This window comes from Bos javanicus, chromosome 17 (genome assembly GCF_032452875.1).
Source record: "Bos javanicus breed banteng chromosome 17, ARS-OSU_banteng_1.0, whole genome shotgun sequence".
Lineage (NCBI taxonomy): Eukaryota > Metazoa > Chordata > Mammalia > Artiodactyla > Bovidae > Bos > Bos javanicus.
The window spans coordinates 18,103,891-18,125,169 of NC_083884.1; the positions used below are offsets into that span (position 1 = coordinate 18,103,891).

Genomic DNA, 21,279 nt, shown 5'->3' on the forward strand with positions numbered 1-21,279 from the left:
AGTGGTTTCTCCTGCTGTGGAGCAGGGCTCTAGGGCCCTTGGGCATCGGTTGTTGTGGCACACGGGCTCAGGAGTTGTGCTCCCGGGGCTCTAGAGCATAAGACCAATTGTTGTGGCACACAGGCTTAGTGGCTTTGCGGCATGTGGGATCTTCCGAATCAGGGATCGAATCTGTGTCTCCTGCGTTGGATTCTTTACCACTGAGTCACGTTTAAGCACCAAACCTGCATTCTTTCAAGCCACTAAAAGTCCGACAAACTCTTGTCCCTTAAATGAAGAGACACCACCAAAACTCTAAGTTCATCGTTTGTGCAGAACCATACTCAAAATCACAGAAACCGTCTTTATAGGTAGTGTAGTTCTGAATGCTTAGTGTGTATCAAGCCATTTTATTTAATTCACTGAGTAAGCCGGTGTGGTAGATCTTAGAATAGATAGAGCCTCCATTTTGTAAACAAAGAAACAGAGATTTAGATAAGTTATTTGACTTGCCAGAAGTCATGCAGCCAGTAACAGCAAAGCTAGGATTTGTACCCAAGTCTCTCTGACTGCAGAGTTTAGCTCCAAATCACTCTAAGCTCCGTTTTGTTACACGTGGAAATGAGAGTTCATGGGAGAAAGTATTTCCATACCACCCCCACCCCGTGCCTAGAACTGCGCCTGACACCTAATGCTGCTGCTGCTGCTAAGTCGCTTCAGTCGTGTCCGATTCTGTGCGACCCCATAGATGGCAGCCCATCAGGCTCCACCATCCCTGGGATTCTCCAGGCAAGAACACTGGAGTGGGTTGCCATTTCCTTCTCCAATGCGTGAAAGTGAAAAGTGAAAGTGAAGTCGCTCAGTCGTGTCCGACTCTTAGCGACCCCGTGCACTGCAGCCTACCAGGCTCCTCCATCCATGGGATTTTCCAGGCAAGAGTACTGGAGTGGGGTTGATTGGATCCACAAAGGAATCAATTCACAAGGGTGAGGACTGCCAGCATCTTCATATAGGTTTGTAAAGCTACAAGGTATGTGTGACCCAAGAAAGGGTTTCAAACAAGTCTTTCCTGTTACTCTGTTAATCTCTGCCAAATTGCTTCAACGATGTCACAGTGTAAACTGCAAGGGAGTCCCAGGAGCTTTCCACTGTCTGCTTACTCTCTGCTGAGCTGTTTAGCTGTATGTAAGCTGGTACAGATACTATGTAGAAGGAAGTATTTTTATGCCTGGAAAATAAATTTAGGGAATAAGCCTTTTTTCAATCCTTGCTATTCTTCAGTACCTCTTAATGAATTTATAAGAAAGATATTGTGGAACAGGGCTTCCCAGGTAGCTCAGCTGGTAAAGAATCTGCCTGCAATGCAGGAGACCCTTGTTTGATTCCTGGGTTGGGAAGTTACCCTGGATAAGAGGTAGGCTATCCACTCCAGTATTCTTGGGCTTCCCTGGTGGCCCAGATGTTAAGGAATCCACCTGCAATGTGGGAAACCTGGGTTCGATCCCTGGGTTGGGAAGATCCCCTGGAGGAGAGAGCATGGCAACCCACTCCAGTATTCTTGCCTGGAGAATCACCATGGACAGAGGAAAGGTTACATGTTGCAATGGCTTCCCTGGTGGCTCAGTGGTAAAAACCCACCTGCTGATGCAAGAGACACAGGTTCGATTCTTGAGTTAGGAAGATACCCTGGAGAAGGAAATGGCTACCCCCTCCCAACTGAGGGACTAAGCACACACACATATTGTGGAACTGGAATTGGCCTGGGCTGGAAGTCAGGCTGCATTCTTTATCAGCTGTGTGATATTGGCAGAATTACCTCTGCCTCAGTTTACTCATTCAGAAAATGCTAGGGTTGTGGCAATGAAATGAGTTCATTTATAGCATCCCCACATCAGAAACATGGCCTAGCGCCACATAGACTGTGCTCTGTGAGTGTGCTGTGTGTGCGTAGTCATGTCCAGCTGTTTGCAACCCATGTGCTGTAGCCCACCAGTCTCCTCTGTCCATGGGATTCCCCAGGCAAGAATACTGGATTGAGTTGCCATTCCCTTCTCCAGGGATCTTCCTGACCAGGGATCAAACCCAGGTCTCCTGCACTGCAAGTAGATTCTCTACCATCTGAGCCACCAGGGAAGCCCATGTGCTCTATAAATGTTAGCTGTTATTATATCAGAAGTATCTTGTTTACTTCAGTGTACAGAAAGAAACCTCATTCATTCATCAACAAACAGGTATTGAGTGCCCCCCCAGGTGCCAACCTCTGCTCCACATTCAGAACTCAGAGAAACAAGGAAACAATCTACTTTCATGGGTCTCACGTGCCAGAGGGGGACTTGGAAGATAAATAAGACATACTGTATGCCTGGTGGTGAAATATGGCTCAAAAAAAAGATCAGATGCTGGGGGAGAATTGTTTCACACAGGGGAAGTCTCTGAGGGACGTGCCTGAGGGAATTTAGGAAGACCCTATGAATAATTGGGGCTTCCCGGGGGGCTGCTACTGGTAAACAATGCAGGAGACATAAGACACACAAGTTCCATCCCTGGGTCACGAAGATCCCCTGGAGGAGGGCATGGCAACCCATTCCAGTATTCTTGCCTGGAGAATCCCCATGGACAGAGGAGCCTGGCTGGTTACTGCCCATAGGGTTGCAAAGAGTCGGACACAACAGAAGTGACTTAGCATGCAGGCAGGTATGGGTACTTGAGAATAGGACATTTCAGAGAGGCAATTTCTGGCCTGTTAAAATGAAGAAGAAGAAGAAAGGCAAGGAGGCCAGAAAGCAGAGTGAACAAGGAGTGCTGGGAGACAGAGCCAGTGAAGAAGGAGCAGCCAGACCCTGCAGGGACTGGCAAGCCATGGTGAAGACTTTGGATTTCACCCCAAATGAGAATATTTCACTGACACGTTTGAGAAGGAATCGTCTGGTTGCTGTGAAGATAGTTGGCTATAAAGGAGCAGGGGTGGAAGCAGGGAGACTAGTTAAGACACCACTGCATTTGCCCAGGTGAGGGGAGACAGAAGTTCAGCCCATGCTGGTGGCAAGAGGCAAAATAAGTTTCAGTCAGGTTCTGGATATACTTGAAATGTAGACCTGACATGATTTGCTTTGCGTTGAATCTTAGGTGTGGAAGAAAGAGGATAGGCAAGGATGACCCCAAGGTCTTTACACCAAGGCCTTGGTAGATTGATTTAGCCTTTTTTTTTTTTTTTCTGTTACTGGGACACTGGAAAGGAAGAAATATTAGCTAAGACTCTCCAGAGAAACAGAACCGATAGCATGTATGTATGCATACACACACACACACATATGTATGTATATATACATACATATACACATCTATGGTGTTGATGGCTTAGATGCTAAGTCATGTCTGACTCTTTGAGACCCTGTGGACTGTAACCCGCCAGGCTCCTGTCTCCATTGGGTTTTCCAAGCAAGAATACTGGAATGGGTTGCCATTCCCTACTCCAGGGGATCTTCTTGACCCAGGGATTGAACCTGTGTCTCCTGCTTGGCAGGTGGATTTTTTACAACTGAGCCACGTGAGAAGTCCCTGTTGGAGATATTATTAGATCTCAAAGGAGAGATGTGCTTAAGCTGCTGGGTGCAGAGACCAGTGTTCTTGAGATATAGTATTTTTCTCATCCCTTGTATCTTTCGTATGCAATTCCAACATGAATTTCCTTGTATTAACATTGACTTTAATTGATCCTGCCCTAGTTTTTAGGGTTAAATGCTAGTTTACTAATACTGATTTAGCTGAATCAGAAAATTTATTTCTTAACGTATCATGGCTTCTTACTTCTCTGAACTCCTTCACCTTTGCTGTTTCTTCTTTTTGGATGTCCTCTTCTTCATCTCTCCATCTGGAAAATACCTTTTGAAGATTCATGAGAAGGTATCACCTCTGCTTTGAATATTTTCCTAAATCACTTAGGCAAACCTCAGGCTACAGACATTCCCATTCTTCCTTCTCTTCAGATCCTCCTTCCGTTCCTTTCTCTAATTCTCTTTCTTTCTAGAAAATAGAAAGTTTTCATGTTATCTCCTTATTATATAAACACACACAATTAAAGCAATAAAGAAAAGAAATTACCAAACATCTCCAAATAATAATGAAGAGCTTTCTAGAGTTTGCTAGATTTATATACACAAAATTACATAATTTTATAAAATGAGAGCATTTTTATAAAATGCTCTTACTTTCACTGTGGATAGTGACTACAGCCATGAAATTTAAAGATGCTTGCTCCTTGGAAGAAAAATTATGATCAAACTAGACAGCGTATTAAAAAGCAGAGACATTACTTTGTGTACAAATGTCCGTATAATCAAAGCTATGGTTTTTCCAGTAGTCATGTATGAATGTGAGAGTTGGACCATAAAGAAGGCTGAGTGCAGAAGAATTTATGCCTATGAACCATGGTGCTGGACATGATTCTTGAGAGTCCCTTGGAGAGCAAGGAGATCAAACCAGTCAATCCTAAAGGAAATCAACCTTAAATATTCATTGCAAGGACTGATGCTGAAGCTCCAATACTCTGGCCACCTGATGCAAACAGCCAACTCATTAGAAAAGATCCTGATGCTGGGAAAGATTGAGGGCAAGAGGAGAAGGGGGCAACAGAGGATGAGATGGTTAGATGGCATCACCAATTCAATGGACATGAGTTCGAGCAAACTCCATGAGATAATGCAGGACAGGGAAGCCTGGCATGCTGCAGTCCATGGAGTCACAAAGAGTTGTACATGACTGAGTGATCAACAACAAGAGCATTTTTATAACTTGTTTTATAAACTGCTTTTTAAAATCAATAATATGTCATAAAGATCTGTTAACATCAATCAATATAGCTGAATATGACTCATTTTTAATAGTTGCTTACTTGAATATGTGGGTATAATATACTTTTCCCATCCCCTAGTAGTGGTTTTGAGTTGTTTTCACTGTTTTTGCTATGATAAGTAATGCAATAATTCATGTGTCATCATGTGTCAATAATTCATACACAAGTCCTTTAATTGCATATAATTCATTGTTTGGATATAATATAATTTATTTAACCATACACGCATGGGCTTCCCTGATGGCTCAGACTGTAAAGAATCCACCTGCAATGTGGGAGACCTGGGTTCCATCCCTGGGTTGGGAAGATCCCCTGGAGGAGGGCAAAGCAACCCACCCCAGTATTCTTGCCTGGAGAATCCCCAAGGACAGAAGACCCTGGTGGGCTACAATCCATGGGGTTGCAAAGAGTTGGACACGACTGAGTGACTAAGCAACTAAGCACAGCGTACACACACACACACACACACACACACACACACACACACGGTTGAAAGAATGGAAGGAAGGAAGAGAGGTAGGGAGAGACAGAATGAGAGAGGAAAATGTAAGAAAAGGGAGAATTATTGGCTTATATAATTGAGCCTTCTAGGGCATCTTGGCTTTAGGCCCACCTGGATCCAGAGCAGAAATGGTGTCACCAGGACTGTCTCCATTTCTTGGCTGTTTTCCTCTGAGTTGGCTTTGTTTTCAAACAGGCTTTGTCCTTGTTAAATCAAAGCTGGCCCCAGGCAGCTTTGGGCTCTTATGGTCGTTAACTTCCATGATTCCTGGAGGGGAAGATGTTCCTTTTCTGGTATTTCCAGCAAAATTCCCAGAGAGAGCTTTAACTGGACCTGTCCGAGTCACATGTCCGTCTTTGTATCAGTTACCGTGGTCAAGAGGAAGGTGATCTGGGTGGGTGCCACGCCCCTGGAACCAGGGCACGTTCAGTGCCTGCCCTGCTACAAGCTGCATGGCCTGGGAATGCGCGCAGGAGAGTTCTGAAAGGCTGTCCAGGTGTTCTGTTACTGTATAACATGGCCATGGTAATCGAGAAGCCAAAAGCAACAATACTTAAGGGGGATTAATGTAGCTTTAAAAAAAAACACCAATGCTTGTGCCAAAAAAAACACTTTTCAGTGACTACAAATCTGTATAATGTCCATGGCTGGAACTTCATTTTAACCAACAGATGCCATGTCGCTTCTGCACAGGTTGGGTGATCCCTGCCCTGTGCCAATCAGCCTTTTCCTTCTTGTCTTTTTTTTTAAGTATTAATTTTTAAAGATTTATCCTATTCTTTATATTTTTTGGCTGCATTGGGACTTCATCGTGGCACACAGGGTCTTTGTTGCTGCGAGTGGGGACTACTCTGTAGTCGTGGTGTTCGGGCTTCTCATAGCAGAGGTTTCTCTTATTGTGGACTATGGGCTTTGGAGCACATGGGCTCAGTAGTTATGGCATGGGGCCTTGGTTGCCTCGTGGCATATGGGATCTTAGTTCCTGGACCAGGGATTGAACCAGTATCCCCTGCATTGCAAGGTGGATTCTTAACCATGGGACCACCGGGAAGGTCCCTTCTTCTTGTCTGTTTTGCAGCATCTCTCTCAGTTACTAATCCACAGAAGGTGAGCAGGATTGGATCAGTAAACCTCCTCTGTCCTGGACAGCCATCACTTCATCCCTATGCTTGGTCTATTGTTTATGGCACCTGAGGTATCACAGACTTCTTCCTTCTTCCATGCTGAAGGTTTTCTTTAACAGAGAATTGGCAGAAGAGGATGCAGAAGAAATGAAAAGTGTGGCCGCCAAAACTGAGACCTTTGTTTCATTTATTTTATTTATTTTTGGCTGTGCTGGGTCTTTGTTGCTGCATGGGCTTTTCTCTAGCTACAGAGAGCAAAAGCTATTCTTTGTTACAGCTCCAGGGCTTCTCAAGTCTGGCAGTTTCTCTTGTTGCGGAGCGCAGGCTCTAGAGCATGGGGGCTTCAGGATTTGCAGCACGTGGGGTCAGTAGTGTGGCAGCTGGGCTCTAGATCACAGACTCGATAGTTGTGGCTCGCAGTCTCAGTTGCTCTGAGGCAGGTGGGATCTTCCCAGGTCTGGGATCAAACCCATGTCTCCTGCATTGGCAGGCAGTTTCTTTACCGATGAGCCACCAGGGAAGTCTTGAGGCCTTTATTTTAAATCTTATGGGTGTTGACTACTACACTGATCCTAAAATGGTCGCATTTCACGTCTGATGATTTTCTGGCCGCCCCCAAAACCAACACGGAAGCATGACTGGACCAAGGCGTGTGGATGCCTGGATACGTTTATTGTTTGGAGACCTTGAAATCACTCTGTTTGGCATTTAATCAAAGGAGAAATTGAGGGTAGGAGAAGGGGCTCCATCTGTAATAGCTGTTCCCGGTCTATAGTCCCAAACCTGTCCCACCCAGCAAGACAAAACCCCTGTAGTACCAAGACATTCCCCTGTGAGCAGGCAGAATTTCCACCTTTGCATGATTCTGCTGCTGCTGCTGCTAAGTCACTTCAGTCGTGTCCGACTCTGTGCGACCCCATAGATGGCAGCCCACCAGGCTCCCCCATCCCTGGGATTCTCCAGGCAAGAATACTGGAGCAGGTTGCCAGTTTCTTCTCCAGTGCATGAAAGTGAAAAGTGAAAGTGAAGTCGCTCAGTCGTGTCCAACTCTTAGCGACCCCATGGACTACAGCCTACCAGGCTCCTCCATCCATGGGATTTTCCAGGCAAGAGTACTGGAGTGGGGTGCCATTGCCTTCTCCTTGCATGATTCTAGGGTCTTGCAAACCCTAGCCCACCACTACACCAGGCAGATGATGCTAGCATACTTTCTAAACAAGCACAGTCCTCCCCAGCGGATTTCTAGACAATGTGGTTTTCTTTTCATCACATACTTAGTTGGGTCATCCTTATACCTGCCCAGATCAAAGAAGAGAAATCTGAGGAAGCTGATACTAACAAGTGGATCACTAAATGCGGGGGCCAAAGTCCCAGTTCTGAGCCGGTGTGAACCAGAGCTTAGTGACATCAAGAAGAATGAAATGATACATGTGTGATGGAGGGAGAAGACTGTGTGGGGGAGAGACAGAGAGTTTGCCAGGAAAAACAAGACGAAACATAGAACTATTTTTGAATACGTTTTAGCTGTGGAACCCTTTCTTCAAAGGCAATCTTACTCCAGTATGAGTTGAGTTGAAGAGCAGCCAAGACCCAACCAATCCTTTTCCCCACCAGGCACAGCCCCTGAGTCCCCTCCCAGGGAATTTTTAGGGCTCTGTGTGGCTTGAAAACCGCTGACTTAGACTGTCTAACAGAGTAACAGTGAAGAATGCAGTTTGCTCAGAGACAAACTGATGTTGCTTCGGCTTTGTTCCAGTGTTAAAAAGGGAGGGCTCGGCTAAGGAATAGACAGTATCAAACCATTAAACAGATACCTTTGGGCGATTTTTCATCAGACAATGAGAGCGATGTTTTGTTTACTTAAATGATTGTTATCTTATTATTTTTTTACCTTTTGAATGACACGTATAGAATGGTAAACCTTCCCTTCACTAAGCTTATGTTAATTGTTTTTTCCAATCCCTTTCTCACTGCTTTTAATTGTGACAAACCCATTTCTCTGCGGCCTCAAACTCTGGTCATTCAAGAGCTGACTGCAGTTCGCTTCTGTTAGACCTCTGTTATTATCTTTCCTTCTCCCCACTAGATTATTAAGCTCCTTTGGGGAGGAAACTCTTTCTGTTCAAGCATGCATCCCTTGCAGCTAACTCAGGACTTGTCAATAGTCAATAAATATTTGCTGAATGGGTGACGATAGCAGCAACAGAGTGGCTCCAAGGCCCCAGTGACAACAGAACAACAACCAAACACAGAGGGGAATCCAGGCAGGTGCATAAGGCAGAGGCTTTGGAGTTGATTTGGATGCAAGTTATGGAAACTCTTAAATCTTCATTTTCTCGTCTGAAAAATGGGAGTAATAATATGATGGAGTTACAGCTTTCTCAGGAGTGTAGTATTAACAGTTGTAATCACCTTAAAACCTTTATATCATCCATGAAGTGAAATAAATTTACATGATGTGGTACCTTCCTCTGCTTCCTTTGTGGCTTAGCTGGTAAAGAAACCGCCTGCAGTTTAGGAAACCTGGGTTTGATCCCTGGGTTGGGAGGATCCCCTGGAGAAGGGAAGGGCTACCCACTCCAGTATTCTGGCCTGGAGAATTCCATGGACTGTACAGTCCATGGGGTCGCAAACAGTCAGACATGACTGAGAGACTTTCACTTTCTACTGACTCCGAGCAACTTCAAAAGAGTCCCCTTAGCTCCCTCCCTTGTTTATTTTTGAGCACAGATGAAGTAGATGAACACACACACACACACACACACACACACACACACACACATAAAGCTGAGAGCATGTAGTTGAATTCATGTTAAAGGCACATTTCGGCCAACTCTGGTTTGTATACCTCCTGGTGTTGTGGGCATTATTAAGTTGGTTAACACAGGGAAAACTCCTGCCTGAAATCTGACCATGGCCCTGGGTCTACAATAAATGTGAGTCCTTCCCCTTGCTGACAGGCAGCTGATGCTCTGAGAAGCTGCCTCTCCTTCACCCCATGCACTTCTCCAAGCCAATTTATAGATCCCCTCAAACGCCTGTTCATCTCTGGTTTGGGAAAGTGACTTAAACTTTCTGTGCCTTGGTTTCTTCACCAGTGCAGTGGAGGCTAATAATAGAATCTAGAATAGAGGAACTTTATCCTGAACGTTGACCATGAAAATTAAATCCTAGGTGATTGCTGATTACCAGTAAATGTTTACAGCAAAGAAAGCACAGTTTTTCAGTTCTTCAATTCTTTGTTAAATAGTTATTTATGAAGTTAACAGTTTGGCTGCTGATAGGCCTCAAGGAATAAGACATTTTACAAATGTCTTCCCCAAATTTCAGAGATCTTCGACATCTTACATGGAAGCCCAACCTTGTTCAAGGCAGATGCCTTATTATTTCAAATTACTTAGCACTGGGAATGGAGATATATGTGAAACAGAATGAAGGGCTTTAAAAAAATCTGTCTGCCTTGGACTTTAGATAACCTTTTTCCTAATAACCATAAAACTATTATATACCTATTAAAATACATGAATAAGAAAATAAACCCCATTAATTCATATTCCTCTCAAAATTTATGACATGGTTGAGAGCTAAGTTAACTCCTTCTTATAAAAAGTGGAAGTCATGTAAATAGGCTCTTGCTACTGCTGCTAAGTCGCTTCAGTCATGTCGAACTCTGTGCTACCCAATAGACAGCAGCCCACCAGGCTCCTCTGTCCACGAGATTCTCTAGGCAAAAATACTGGAGTGGATTGCCATTTCCTTCTCCCAGGCTCTTGCGAGGAATATTTAAATACTTGCGGAAACAAACCTTTGAAACACCCCTTGTCCATGGGGATGTAACCTACATATAGTTGGTTTACTAGGTAGAAGGAGCTCATCTAAATAGCTCCAAGAGTCCAGGAAGTGTTAGACTAGACAGAGCACATGCTTCAGAAGTTATGTGCGTGAGTGCTAAGTCACTTCAGTCGTGCCAACTCTTTGTGACCCCATGGACTGTAGCCCATCAGGCTCTTCTGTCCATGGGTTTCTCCAGGCAAGAATACTGGAGTGGGTTGCCATGCCCTCCTCCAAGGGATCTTACTGATCCAGGGATCAAACATGTGTCTTTTATGTCTCCTGCATTGGCAGGCTGGTTCCCTACTACTTGCGCCACTTGGGAAGCCCTGCTTAAGAAGTTATGAAACTCTAAATCTTTAAAGGTATTACATAATTAAGATATTCAGTTAAATATGACTGACCTTTCCCCTAATAAGGAGGTTTCATTATACAGAGATGGACATTAACATGACATACTCCAAGTACAAATGCTGAAAAAGGCAAGTCAAATTCAGCATTCTGGGATTTTCACCTTTGTATTGCTGCTCCCTACTGCTTCAAGGTCAGAATTCAACATATCCAGTTAAAGTTAGAGGAGGATTTTGAGGGTCTTCCCTGGTGGCTCAGTTGGTAAAGAATCCACCGGCAATGCAGGAGATCCCAATTCAATCCCTGGGTCAGGAAGATCCCCTGGAGAAGGAAATGGCAACCCACTGCAGTATTCTTGCCTGAGAAACCCCATGAACAGAGGAGCCTGGCGGGCTACAGCCCATGGGGTCACAAAAAATCGGACACGACTGAGAGACTAAACCATCTGCAAGGATTTTGATCCCTGGGTACCGGTGATTCTGACAAAGCAGATAGTAAGAGGAGGGTCTTTGTCACAAACGACCTGCCCAGGCAATTGTGAACTTAAATAGATTTACAACTGCTTTCGATTTGTACTCTCTCCTACACAGAGCTTTCTAGACTGTGTTTCAGTCTGTGGAACATAACAGGATCTTGGCAACACTAGGTTAAACAAAGTTAAACATGCTTTGTGGCAAGATTTCTTGTGGCCTTCACCATGGTGATGAATTTTCTAGACAGAGATGCAGTACAGATCATCTCCTAAGCTTACTTGACTCAGGAGACTTTCTGTTGAAACATAGGACCGGGTTCTTCAGAACACGCTCTAGAAAACAGTATAATAATACATGCATTGCATCACCAAAGTAAAATGTATAAATCAGTTTGAATCCTTCTCATGGCAGCCTGATGCCAAGGATATAGTCTAGACTGCTGGATGGCCTTGCACGACCTGGCTCGTGCTTTTCCTTCAACTTCCGCCTCTTTTCTCATCATGCCCTCTCATGTCCATGCTCCTGTGAGAGGGAACGACTGTGGATTTGCTGGAACAATGGGCCTCAGAGCCTGGCTCCACTTTCTCCTGGTTCCCCACTTCGTACCCCCAAAACACACCCCCCTACCACCTGCCTGCCAGCCTTAGCTCAGCTCACTTCTGCCCAGTTATGAAAGTGAGTTCTGGAGAAGCCTGCTTAGACTCCCAAGCATGCACTTGAGGCCTCTTTTATGCGTTCTCACACTCAGTTCATGCTAGTCCCATCCCTGCATCCACTGTCCTGAGTCTAGGGGCCTAGATCTGATAGATAGAGTGCCTGATGAACTATGGAATGAGGTTCGTGACAGGGGACAGGGATCAAGACCATCCCCATGGAAAAGAAATGCAAAAAAGCAAAATGGCTGTCTGGGGAGGCTTACAAATAGCTGTGAAAAGAAGAGAAGTGAAAAGCAAAGGAGAAAAGGAAAGATATAAACATCTGAATGCAGAGTTCCAAAGAATAGCAAGAAGAGATAAGAAAGCCTTCTTCAGCGATCAATGCAAAGAAATAGAGGAAAACAACAGAATGGGAAAGACTAGGGATCTCTTCAAGAAAATCAGAGATATCAAAGGAACATTTCATGCAAAGATGGGCTCAATAAAGGACAGAAATGGTATGGACCTAACAGAAGCAGAAGATATTAAGAAGAGATGGCAAGAATACACAGAAGAACTGTACAAAAAGATCTTCACAACCCAGATAATCACGATGGTGTGATCACTGACCTACAGCCAGACATCCTGGAATGTGAAGTCAAGTGGGCCTTAGAAAGCATCACTACGAACAAAGCTAGTGGAGGTGATGGAATTCCAGTTGAGCTATTCCAAATCCTGAAAGATGATGCTGTGAAAGTGCTGCACTCAATCTGCCAGCAAATTTGGAAAACTCAGCAGTGGCCACAGGACTGGAAAAGGTCAGTTTTCATTCCAATCCCAAAGAAAGGCAATGCCAAAGAATGCTCAAACTACCACACAATTGCACTCATCTCACACACTAGTAAAGTAATGCTCAAAATTCTCCAAGCCAGGCTTCAGCAATATGTGAACCATGAACTTCCTGATGTTCAAACTGGTTTTGCAAAAGGCAGAGGAACCAGAGATCAAATTGCCAACATCCGCTGGATCATGGGAAAAGCAAGAGAGTTCCAGAAAAACATCTATTTCTGCTTTATTGACTATGCCAAAGCCTTTGACTGTGTGGATCATAATAAACTGTGGAAAATTCTGAAAGAGATGGGAATACCAGACCACCTGATCTGGCTCTTGAGAAATTTGTATGCAGGTCAGGAAGCAATGGTTAGAACTGGACATGGAACAACAGACTGGTTCCAAATAGGAAAAGGAGTTCGTTAAGGCTGTATATTGTCACCCTGTTTATTTAACTTCTATGCAGAGTACACCATGAGAAATGCTGGGCTGGAAGAAGCACAAGCTGGAATCAAGATTGCCAGGAGAAATATCAATAACCTCAGATATGCAGATGACAACACCCTTATGGCAGAAAGTGAAGAGGAACTAAAAAGCCTCTTAATGAAAGTGAAAGTGGAGAGTGAAAAAGTTGGCTTAAAGCTCAACATTCAGAAAACGAAGATCATGGCATCTGGTCCCATCACTGCATGGGAAATAGAATGGGAAACAGTGAAAACAGTGTCAGACTTTATTTTTCTGGGCTCCAAAATCACTGCAGATGGTGACTGCAGCCATGAAATTCAAAGACGCTTACTCCTTGGAAGGAAAGTTATGACCAACCTAGATAGCATATTCAAAAGCAGAGGCATTACTTTGCCAACAAAGGTCTGTCTAGTCAAGGCTATGGTTTTTCCTGTGGTCATGTATGGATGTGAGAGTTGGACTGTGAAGAAGGCTGAGCGCCAAAGAATTGATGCTTTTGAACTGTGGTGTTGGAGAAGACTCTTGAGAGTCCCTTGGACTGCAAGGAGATCCAACCAGTCCATTCTGAAGGAGATCAGCCCTGGGATTTCTTTGGAAGGAATGATGCTAAAGCTGAAACTCCAGTACTTTGGCCACCTCACGCGAAGAGTTGACTCATTGGAAAAGACTCTGATGCTGGGAGGGATTGGGGGCAGGAGGAGAAGGGGACGACAGAGGATGAGCTGGCTGGATGGCATCACTGACTCGATGGATGTGAGTCTGAGTGAACTCTGGGAGTTGGTGATGGACAGGGAGGCCTGGCGTGCTGCGATTCATGGGGTTGCAAAGAGTCGGACACAACTGAGTGACTGATCTGATCTGATCTGATCTATTATCTGGCTGCACTGGGTTAGTTCTGGTATGTGGGACATTCCATTTTTGTTGTGGCACGTGGCATCTTTGGGGCTTCCCAGGTGGCACTAGTGATAAAGAACGTGCCTGCCAATGCAGGAGACATAAGAGATGTGAGTTCGACCACTGGGTTGGGAAGATTCCCTGGAGAAGGGAATGGCAACCCACTCCAGTATTCTTGCCTGGAGAATCCCATGTAGCCTGGAGGATACAGTCCGAGGGATCGCAGAGAGCAGGACACGACTGAAGGGACTGAGCACTCACATGGGGTCTTCAGCTGGATCACTCGTAGTTGTGGCAAGTGAGAACCAGCTCCCTGACCAGGGATTGAACCCCAGCCCTCTGCCGTGAGTGTTGGCCATTGAACTACTCACCAGGGAAGTTCCTAGTTGCCCATCACTGAAGTTGGACTGTGTTCTTTTATTTCTCTTTACTGAGGTATAGTTGATTTACAATATTGTGTAAGTTTCAAGTGTATAGCAAAGTGGTTCGGTTATATGTGTGTGTGTCTGTATTTTGTTTTATTCTTTTCACCATCGTTTATTACAAGGTATTGAATATAGGTCTTGTGCAATATAGTAGGTTCCTGTTGCTCATTTGTTTTATATATGGTCGTGTGTATCTGTTAATCTCATACTCCCAGTTTTTCCCTTTCCCCTCCTGCCTCTTTGGTAACCATGTTTGTTTTCTACCATAAGTTTGTTTTCTGTCCTTGAGTCTATTTCTGTTTTGTAAATAAGTTCATTTGTGTACTATTTTTGAAGTTCCACATATACGTGGTATCATATGATATTTGTCTTTGTCTGATTTACTTTCCTTACTACACTGACCTCCAGGACCTTAGGGACTGTGTTCTATACACTGTCCATGCTCTATTCCCAGGGCCTACTACTCCGGTGACTGACACACGGCAGGCCATAATTTGTAGAATTACTGAAGTGATAGTTCTTGTGAGATGGTTGAGGGCAACCCCGTGTGGTTAGTACTTTGGGACTGCCTGGGCCCACTCTGTGGACACATAAAAAGGTTGACTTTCCTATAGGTAGGCAGTGGAGTATCCCTGCTTTACCCTGGTCACCAAGTATTCTCTTGGGGACAATTATGAAGCTATTGATCTATGATAAATTATGACCTATTGATCTACATTAATAGGGATGCAGAAGTGCATATACTGGAGTTTCTACACAAAGCCCTCTTTCTTGACTCTGAGACACTGCACCCTATCAGATGGATGTGGGAGCATGATGCAGAGATGACCTAAAGAAAAGGGAATCTGGTTCAACACCTTAGAGCCAGTTTTGGCTCAGTGCCATAGCCTCAGGACAGCCTGGCACAGGTCCTTCTTCATCGAGCCCTTCTTCTCTTTGGCATCCTGGGAAATAGCATCAACATATCGGGATACACCATGTAATTTCTTTCTCGTCACTGCTATAACGTCTCAGATTTCTTTGCCATTCTAGAGCAACAGCACTGATGATGTGTCCATAGCTCCCATCCAGAAGTTTGGCTTTGTAGCAGGCTTCAGTTCAGTTCAGTGCTCAGTCGTGTCCGACTCTTTGCAACCCCATGAATCGCAGCACGCCAGGCCTCCCTGTCCATCACCAACTCCCAGAGTTCACTCAGACTCACATCCATCGAGTCAGTGATGCCATCCAGCCAGCTCATCCTCTGTCATTCCCTTCTCCTCCTGCCCCCAATCTCTCCCAGCATCAGAGACTTTTCCAATGAGTCAACTCTTCGCATGAGGTGACCAAAATACTGGAGTTTCAGCTTCAGCATCATTCCTTCCAAAGAAATCCCAGGGCTGATCTCCTTCAGAATGGAGTGGTTGGATCTCCTTGCAGTCCAAGGGACTCTCAAGAGTCTTCTCCAACACCACAGTTCAAAAGCATCAATTCTTCAGTGCTCAGCGTTCTTCACAGTCCAACTCTCGCATCCATACATGACCACAGGAAAAACCATAGCCTTGACTAGATGGACCTTTGTTGGCAAAGTAATGTCTCTGCTTTTCAGTATGCTATCTAGGTTGGTCATAACTTTCCTTCCAAGGAGTAAGCATCTTTGAATTTCATGGCTGCAGTCACCATCTTCAGTGATTTTGGAGCCCCCAAAAATAAAGTCTGACACTGTTTCCACTTTTCCCCATCTATTTGCCATGAAGTGATGGGACCAGATGCCATGATCTTCATTTATTGAATGTTGAGCTTTAAGCCAACTTTTTCACTCTCCACTTTCACTTTCATTAAGAGGCTTTTTAGTTCCTCTTCACTTTCTGCCATAAGGGTGTTGTCATCTGCATATCTGAGGTTATTGATATTTCTCCTGGCAATCTTGATTCCAGCTTGTGCTTCTTCCAGCCCAGCATTTCTCATGGTGTACTCTGCATAGAAGTTAAGTAAGCAGCCTTGACGAACTCCTTTTCCTATTTGGAACCAGTCTGTTGTTCCATGCCCAGTTCTAACCGTTGCTTCCTGACCTGCATACAAATTTCTCAAGAGGCAGATCAGGTGGTCTGATATTCCCATGTCTTTCAGAAGTTTCCACAGTTTATTATGATCCACACAGTCAAAGGCTTTGGCATAGTCAATAAAGCAGAAATAGATGTTTTTCTGGAACTCTCTTGCTTTTCCCATGATCCAGCGGATGTTGGCAATTTGATCTCTCGTTCCTCTGCCTTTTCTAAAACCAGCTTGAACATCTGGAAGTTTGCGGTTCACGTATTGCTGAAGCCTGGCTTGGAGAATTTTGAGCATTACTTTACTAGCATGTGAGATGAGTGCAATCGTGCAGTAGTTTGAGCATTCTTTGGCATTGCTTTCTTTTTTTTTTAATTTTTTAATTATTTTTTTATTTTTTACTTTACAATATTGTATTGGTTTTCTTTCGGATTGGAATGAAAACTGACCTTTTCCAGCCCTGTGGCCACTGCTGAGTTTTCCAAATTTGCTGGCAGATTGGGTGCAGCACTTTCACAGCATCATCTTTCAGGATTTGAAAGAGCTCAACTGGAATTCCATCACCTCCACTAGCTTTGTTCGTAGTGATGCTTTCTAAGGCCCACTTGACTTCACATTCCAGGATGTCTGGCTGTAGGTCAGTGATCACACCATCGTGATTATCTTGGTTGTGAAGATCTTTTTTTTATGTAGCAGGCTTACATAATAGATAAATCTGGTCACACCATCAGAGTGTGCGGTAGTCCTTTAGGAAGGGACTAAAATCACTTCCCCAGAACTTGGACTTCTCTATGACTTCTGAGCAGATCTTCAGGATGGTGACCAGAAAAGCTGGCAGTCTGGTAGGAAGATATCATGCAAACCTCGGGGTGGATGGTAAAGAAGGCTTTGCTTCTTCTAAAGTCACTGGAGTAGAGGGACACCTGTAATTCAGGGTGTGCCTAGGTTGTTGAAGACTCACATCTTGTTCACTTCCTGCTTCTTTCTCCTAATCGTCCCGCAGTGAGGATGGGGTTTCTGACCTCACGTGTGCCACAGCAGAGGACTTACTGCACACGTCAGTTTCCTTAAAGGCTCTCCCCACATTGGCCATCACACAGTTTCACAGTCCTTCTTTCCCCACACATTGGTCTTAGAGCTTCTGGCAGCCACTCCCACTATCTTGATGAGAAGAAAGATGGGTGCAGTATGTGTATGTGTGTGTGTGTGTACATATACTCGCGAACAGCCAGCCAGCCATTTTTTTGTGTTGTAGTCCACTCATGCACTAAACCCAGGCAACAGACTATACTGTGGTTGTGCAAGAGTAGCTCTCCCGGCCTTGGAGGGCCTCTGGGATAAAGCCACAAAGCGCTCCTCCTCCACCAGCTGATGCCCCAAAGGGAAGGATGCAAATTCTTGTGTATTTTTTGGGTTCCTTTCATCACAGGACACATGAACAACTTGATGGGAATGCATCTTGCTGCTGTTGTTGGGATTTTTTTTTTTTTTTCAGAATGACAAACTCTCAATGAAAAGTTAAATTCCGAGGCATAGGAAAAAAAGCTAGAATTAGAATCCAAGTCTCCAGACAGAAGCCTCAATGCTCAAGACTCTCAAACTCACTGCCTCTGTTAATCAAATTGTAGTCTTGTATGGGTGGGGTAGGAGGAGGGGTAAGAATGAGACACCCGTGCAGAGAGCACAGAGTGAATGAATGCGGAGTCATAGCTTCCTCTCCCCAATGAAGCCATATGTTTCCTGAATTAATAGAGATACTATTTACTGCACATGTAAAATAGACAAAGGCCACTTTGTGATGTCATTTTCTTACAATTTCTTACAATTTTTTCTATGTTTTTAGAATCAGGACTGACTTTTTTGCTACAGAACTTAAGTTTAATTTCCTAACAGATGTGAAGGAGGGGCAGTTAGTTATGATACAGAAGATTATATGTTAAATAACTAGCCCTCTGAAAAAGTATGGCAACTTCAGTGAAAGCTACTCTTTTACATTGGTTTCCCTACTTAGAGGGAACCTCACAACATGCTAATCAGTATCTTGCTGCCCATTTTACCGTATAATCCAAAGGATGGTAAAGATAAAGTTCACCATATAGATCTGATTAATTGAAGAAAAATATCGGTTCTTATTGCTGACATTATGAGGTTAGAAATAGCATCCTATGCTAATCTGCAATGCCAAGAAATGAAGATGGTTTAAATCAGATCTCATGATTAATGCATGAGATCCAAAGTTCTTTTATTCCTGGCTATTTTAGAAAACTGGGGTGTATTTTTACCCAAAAAACTAATTCCATAAGATTTATTGAGATAATACAAAATGCCTTATTACAAACAGCTCACAATCAAGATCTTGTCCTACTGATGATCACAGAAACTGTTCCTCAATTTTAATTGTTTCAAAATTATGTATATACGCAACGGGTTAAGTCCGGGTTACTTTCTGTGGGTGCTATTCCATTTTAATTGTACTTTTTTGTAAGTTCATTTGAACAGAAAGAAATATATCTAGCAATAAAGTGTGCCTGTTATTTTTGCTTGTTTTTGTTTTATGACAAACTGTGAAATGCTGTGTTTTTCCTATAGTTTTAGTCCATGAAATCTGCAATCTTTCCACTTCATTTAGGAAGGACCCTTAATTACTGCTGTCATTAGCACCTAGTGTTCAAAACAGTCTGTTAAAATGTACTGTTAGTCTCACCTCTAAGTCCCTGCTTGCTTTATTTCAATTTTTTTCCAAGGGTAAGTAAAACAATAATTGCCCTAATAACAACAATCATGCACAGCGAATCAAATAACATTCCAAGTTTTTTGTTGCCTATTTCTTTTTCTTCAGAATTCCGCTTTTCTGTGTTAAGATTGGCCTGGAGTTTGAAAAAGTGTCCATAAGTAGGGTTACTACTACCGAGGACTTATTACTGGGGTTTTAAAAACAAGCCAGTATTTGCCTTTTTCTTTCCATATGGATAAGGATGACAGACAACTGCTGCGAAGCTTTAATGTTTCTGCCTGGTCATGCACAGTTCTGCAAAATATGCATAAATGTATATCAACAACTTGGGATCGCTTGATACCTCGCTCAGAATAAGGAAATCCAGCCAGGCGCGTCCACGCGGCCGTCTGCGCGTGCACACACGCACACATACACCCAGGCGCGCGCACGCGCGCGCACCACACACAGAAACACACACACACACACGCACAGGTCAAAAGTTGATTAATTCCCGAGATCCCCCAGAATCTTTTTCTCTTTTCTGCCAGCGCCGACTTCCCAGGCCGGGTGGCAGTGAAGTTAGGGGCGTGCGAGGGGCGGGGAGGAAGAGCAGAGGGAGGCGGGAGCTGGGTGCCGGGCGCCGGTGCGCGCCGCGCCCGCTCCTGCCGGGTGAGAGTCCGGGCCGGGTTTTGCGCCGTGTCCCCGGGCTTGTCTCACGGCCTCCAGCCGCCGCCGCTGCCGTGTTTACTGAGCTCGCGCGTCCTGATATCACTCCGCTGGCATGGAGGAGGAGGAGGAGGTGGAGGAGCGAGAGGAGGAGGAGGAGGAGGCGGCGGCGGCGGCGGCGGCGGCGGCGAGCAGTTGATCATTGTGATGGTGGCAGGAGCAGCGGCGGCAGCGGCAGCCCAGCCGAGCGTTAGGGGCTGCTCTCCGCGCGGCGTTTTGCAAAGGACTTCACCGATCTACTTTTGCAGTCGCCTCGGACTGTCCATGTGTTTACTTCCCCCAGCCCGAGGATTCGATATCTAGGTTCCTGTGAAATGCAACTGAGCAGCCAAAGTACTTTGAGAACACGGGGCGGCATAAACACCAAAACTTTTTTGTGGAAGGAAAATGCAATAAGCAAGCTTGCCGTTTTCCGATGCGGTGTGGAGTGAGTGTGTGTCGCGCGTGTCCGCACTGGAGGCATATGCTTGTGTGTGTACATGGGTTGTGTTTTTCGGTACGTAGGGAGAAAATGCTTGCCAACCACCGGAAATCTCTTGGAATTTATTAGAAAATAATGGATTATGAAAAGAAGGCAGGCGAAGAGCGGATCTTCCCTTGAGTTGCAACCCGATTTGCTGCTGGCTCAGTTTGTTGTGATTCTTTTTGTTGATAGGTGTCTGATGGTATTCTGATAACAACCCCCCTTTTTTCCCCTCGAGCTTTACAGTTTAAAAAAAGGAAACAAAAAAACCACCCCAAAATCTCCCCCCCCCCTTTTTTTTTTCGCCCGGTCGGGATCGCTGTTTCCATCCATGTGCTTGCGTCTCCCCCGCGTTCCACTTAAACTATTTTAATCCTTGGACCCAAGGAGGAGGCTGATAGGGGGTGGATAAAAAAAGTTCTTCCAAAATAGTGTGCCCGGGGAGCAGGATGGGGGATTTCGCAGCCCCCGCTGCTGCCGCGAATGGCAGTAGTATTTGCATCAACAGTAGCCTGAACAGCAGCCTCGGCGGGGCCGGGATCGGTGTGAATAATACTCCCAATAGTACTCCCGCTGCTCCGTGTAGCAATCACCCGGCTGCCGGCTGCGGCACCGGCGGCTCCGGGGGCCCGGGCGGCGGATCGGCGGCCGTCCCCAAGCACAGCACGGTGGTGGAGCGGCTCCGCCAGCGCATCGAGGGCTGCCGGCGGCACCACGTCAACTGCGAGAACAGGTACCAGCAGGCTCAGGTGGAGCAGCTGGAGCTGGAGCGCCGGGACACCGTGAACCTATACCAGCGGACCTTGGAACAGAGGGCCAAGAAATCGGGCGCCGGCACCGGCAAGCAACAGCACCAGAGCAAACCCCAGCAAGATGCGGAGGCTGCCTCGGCGGAGCAGAGGAACCACACGCTGATCATGGTGAGGGCGCGCTGGCCGCGGGCACGGGGCGCGCGCATGAAGGGGGGGGGGCGCGTGGAGCTTC

At 45.2% G+C, this 21,279-nt stretch overlaps 1 protein-coding gene across 2 annotated transcripts in view; it reads left to right on the top strand.

Moving 5' to 3' along the window:
• Positions 1-19,035: 19,035 nt before the first annotated feature.
• Positions 19,036-21,279, top strand: part of MAML3 (mastermind like transcriptional coactivator 3) — a 459,812-nt gene continuing 457,568 nt past the window's right edge. Inside the window, exon 1 of one of the 2 annotated variants that reach the window (XM_061384148.1) lies at positions 19,036-21,215. In XM_061384148.1, coding sequence (XP_061240132.1) covers positions 20,745-21,215 — 471 coding nt within the window. In that variant the 5' untranslated portion in view covers positions 19,036-20,744. The remainder of the gene's footprint in view (positions 21,216-21,279) is intronic. The other variant, XM_061384147.1, reaches the window with a different exon arrangement.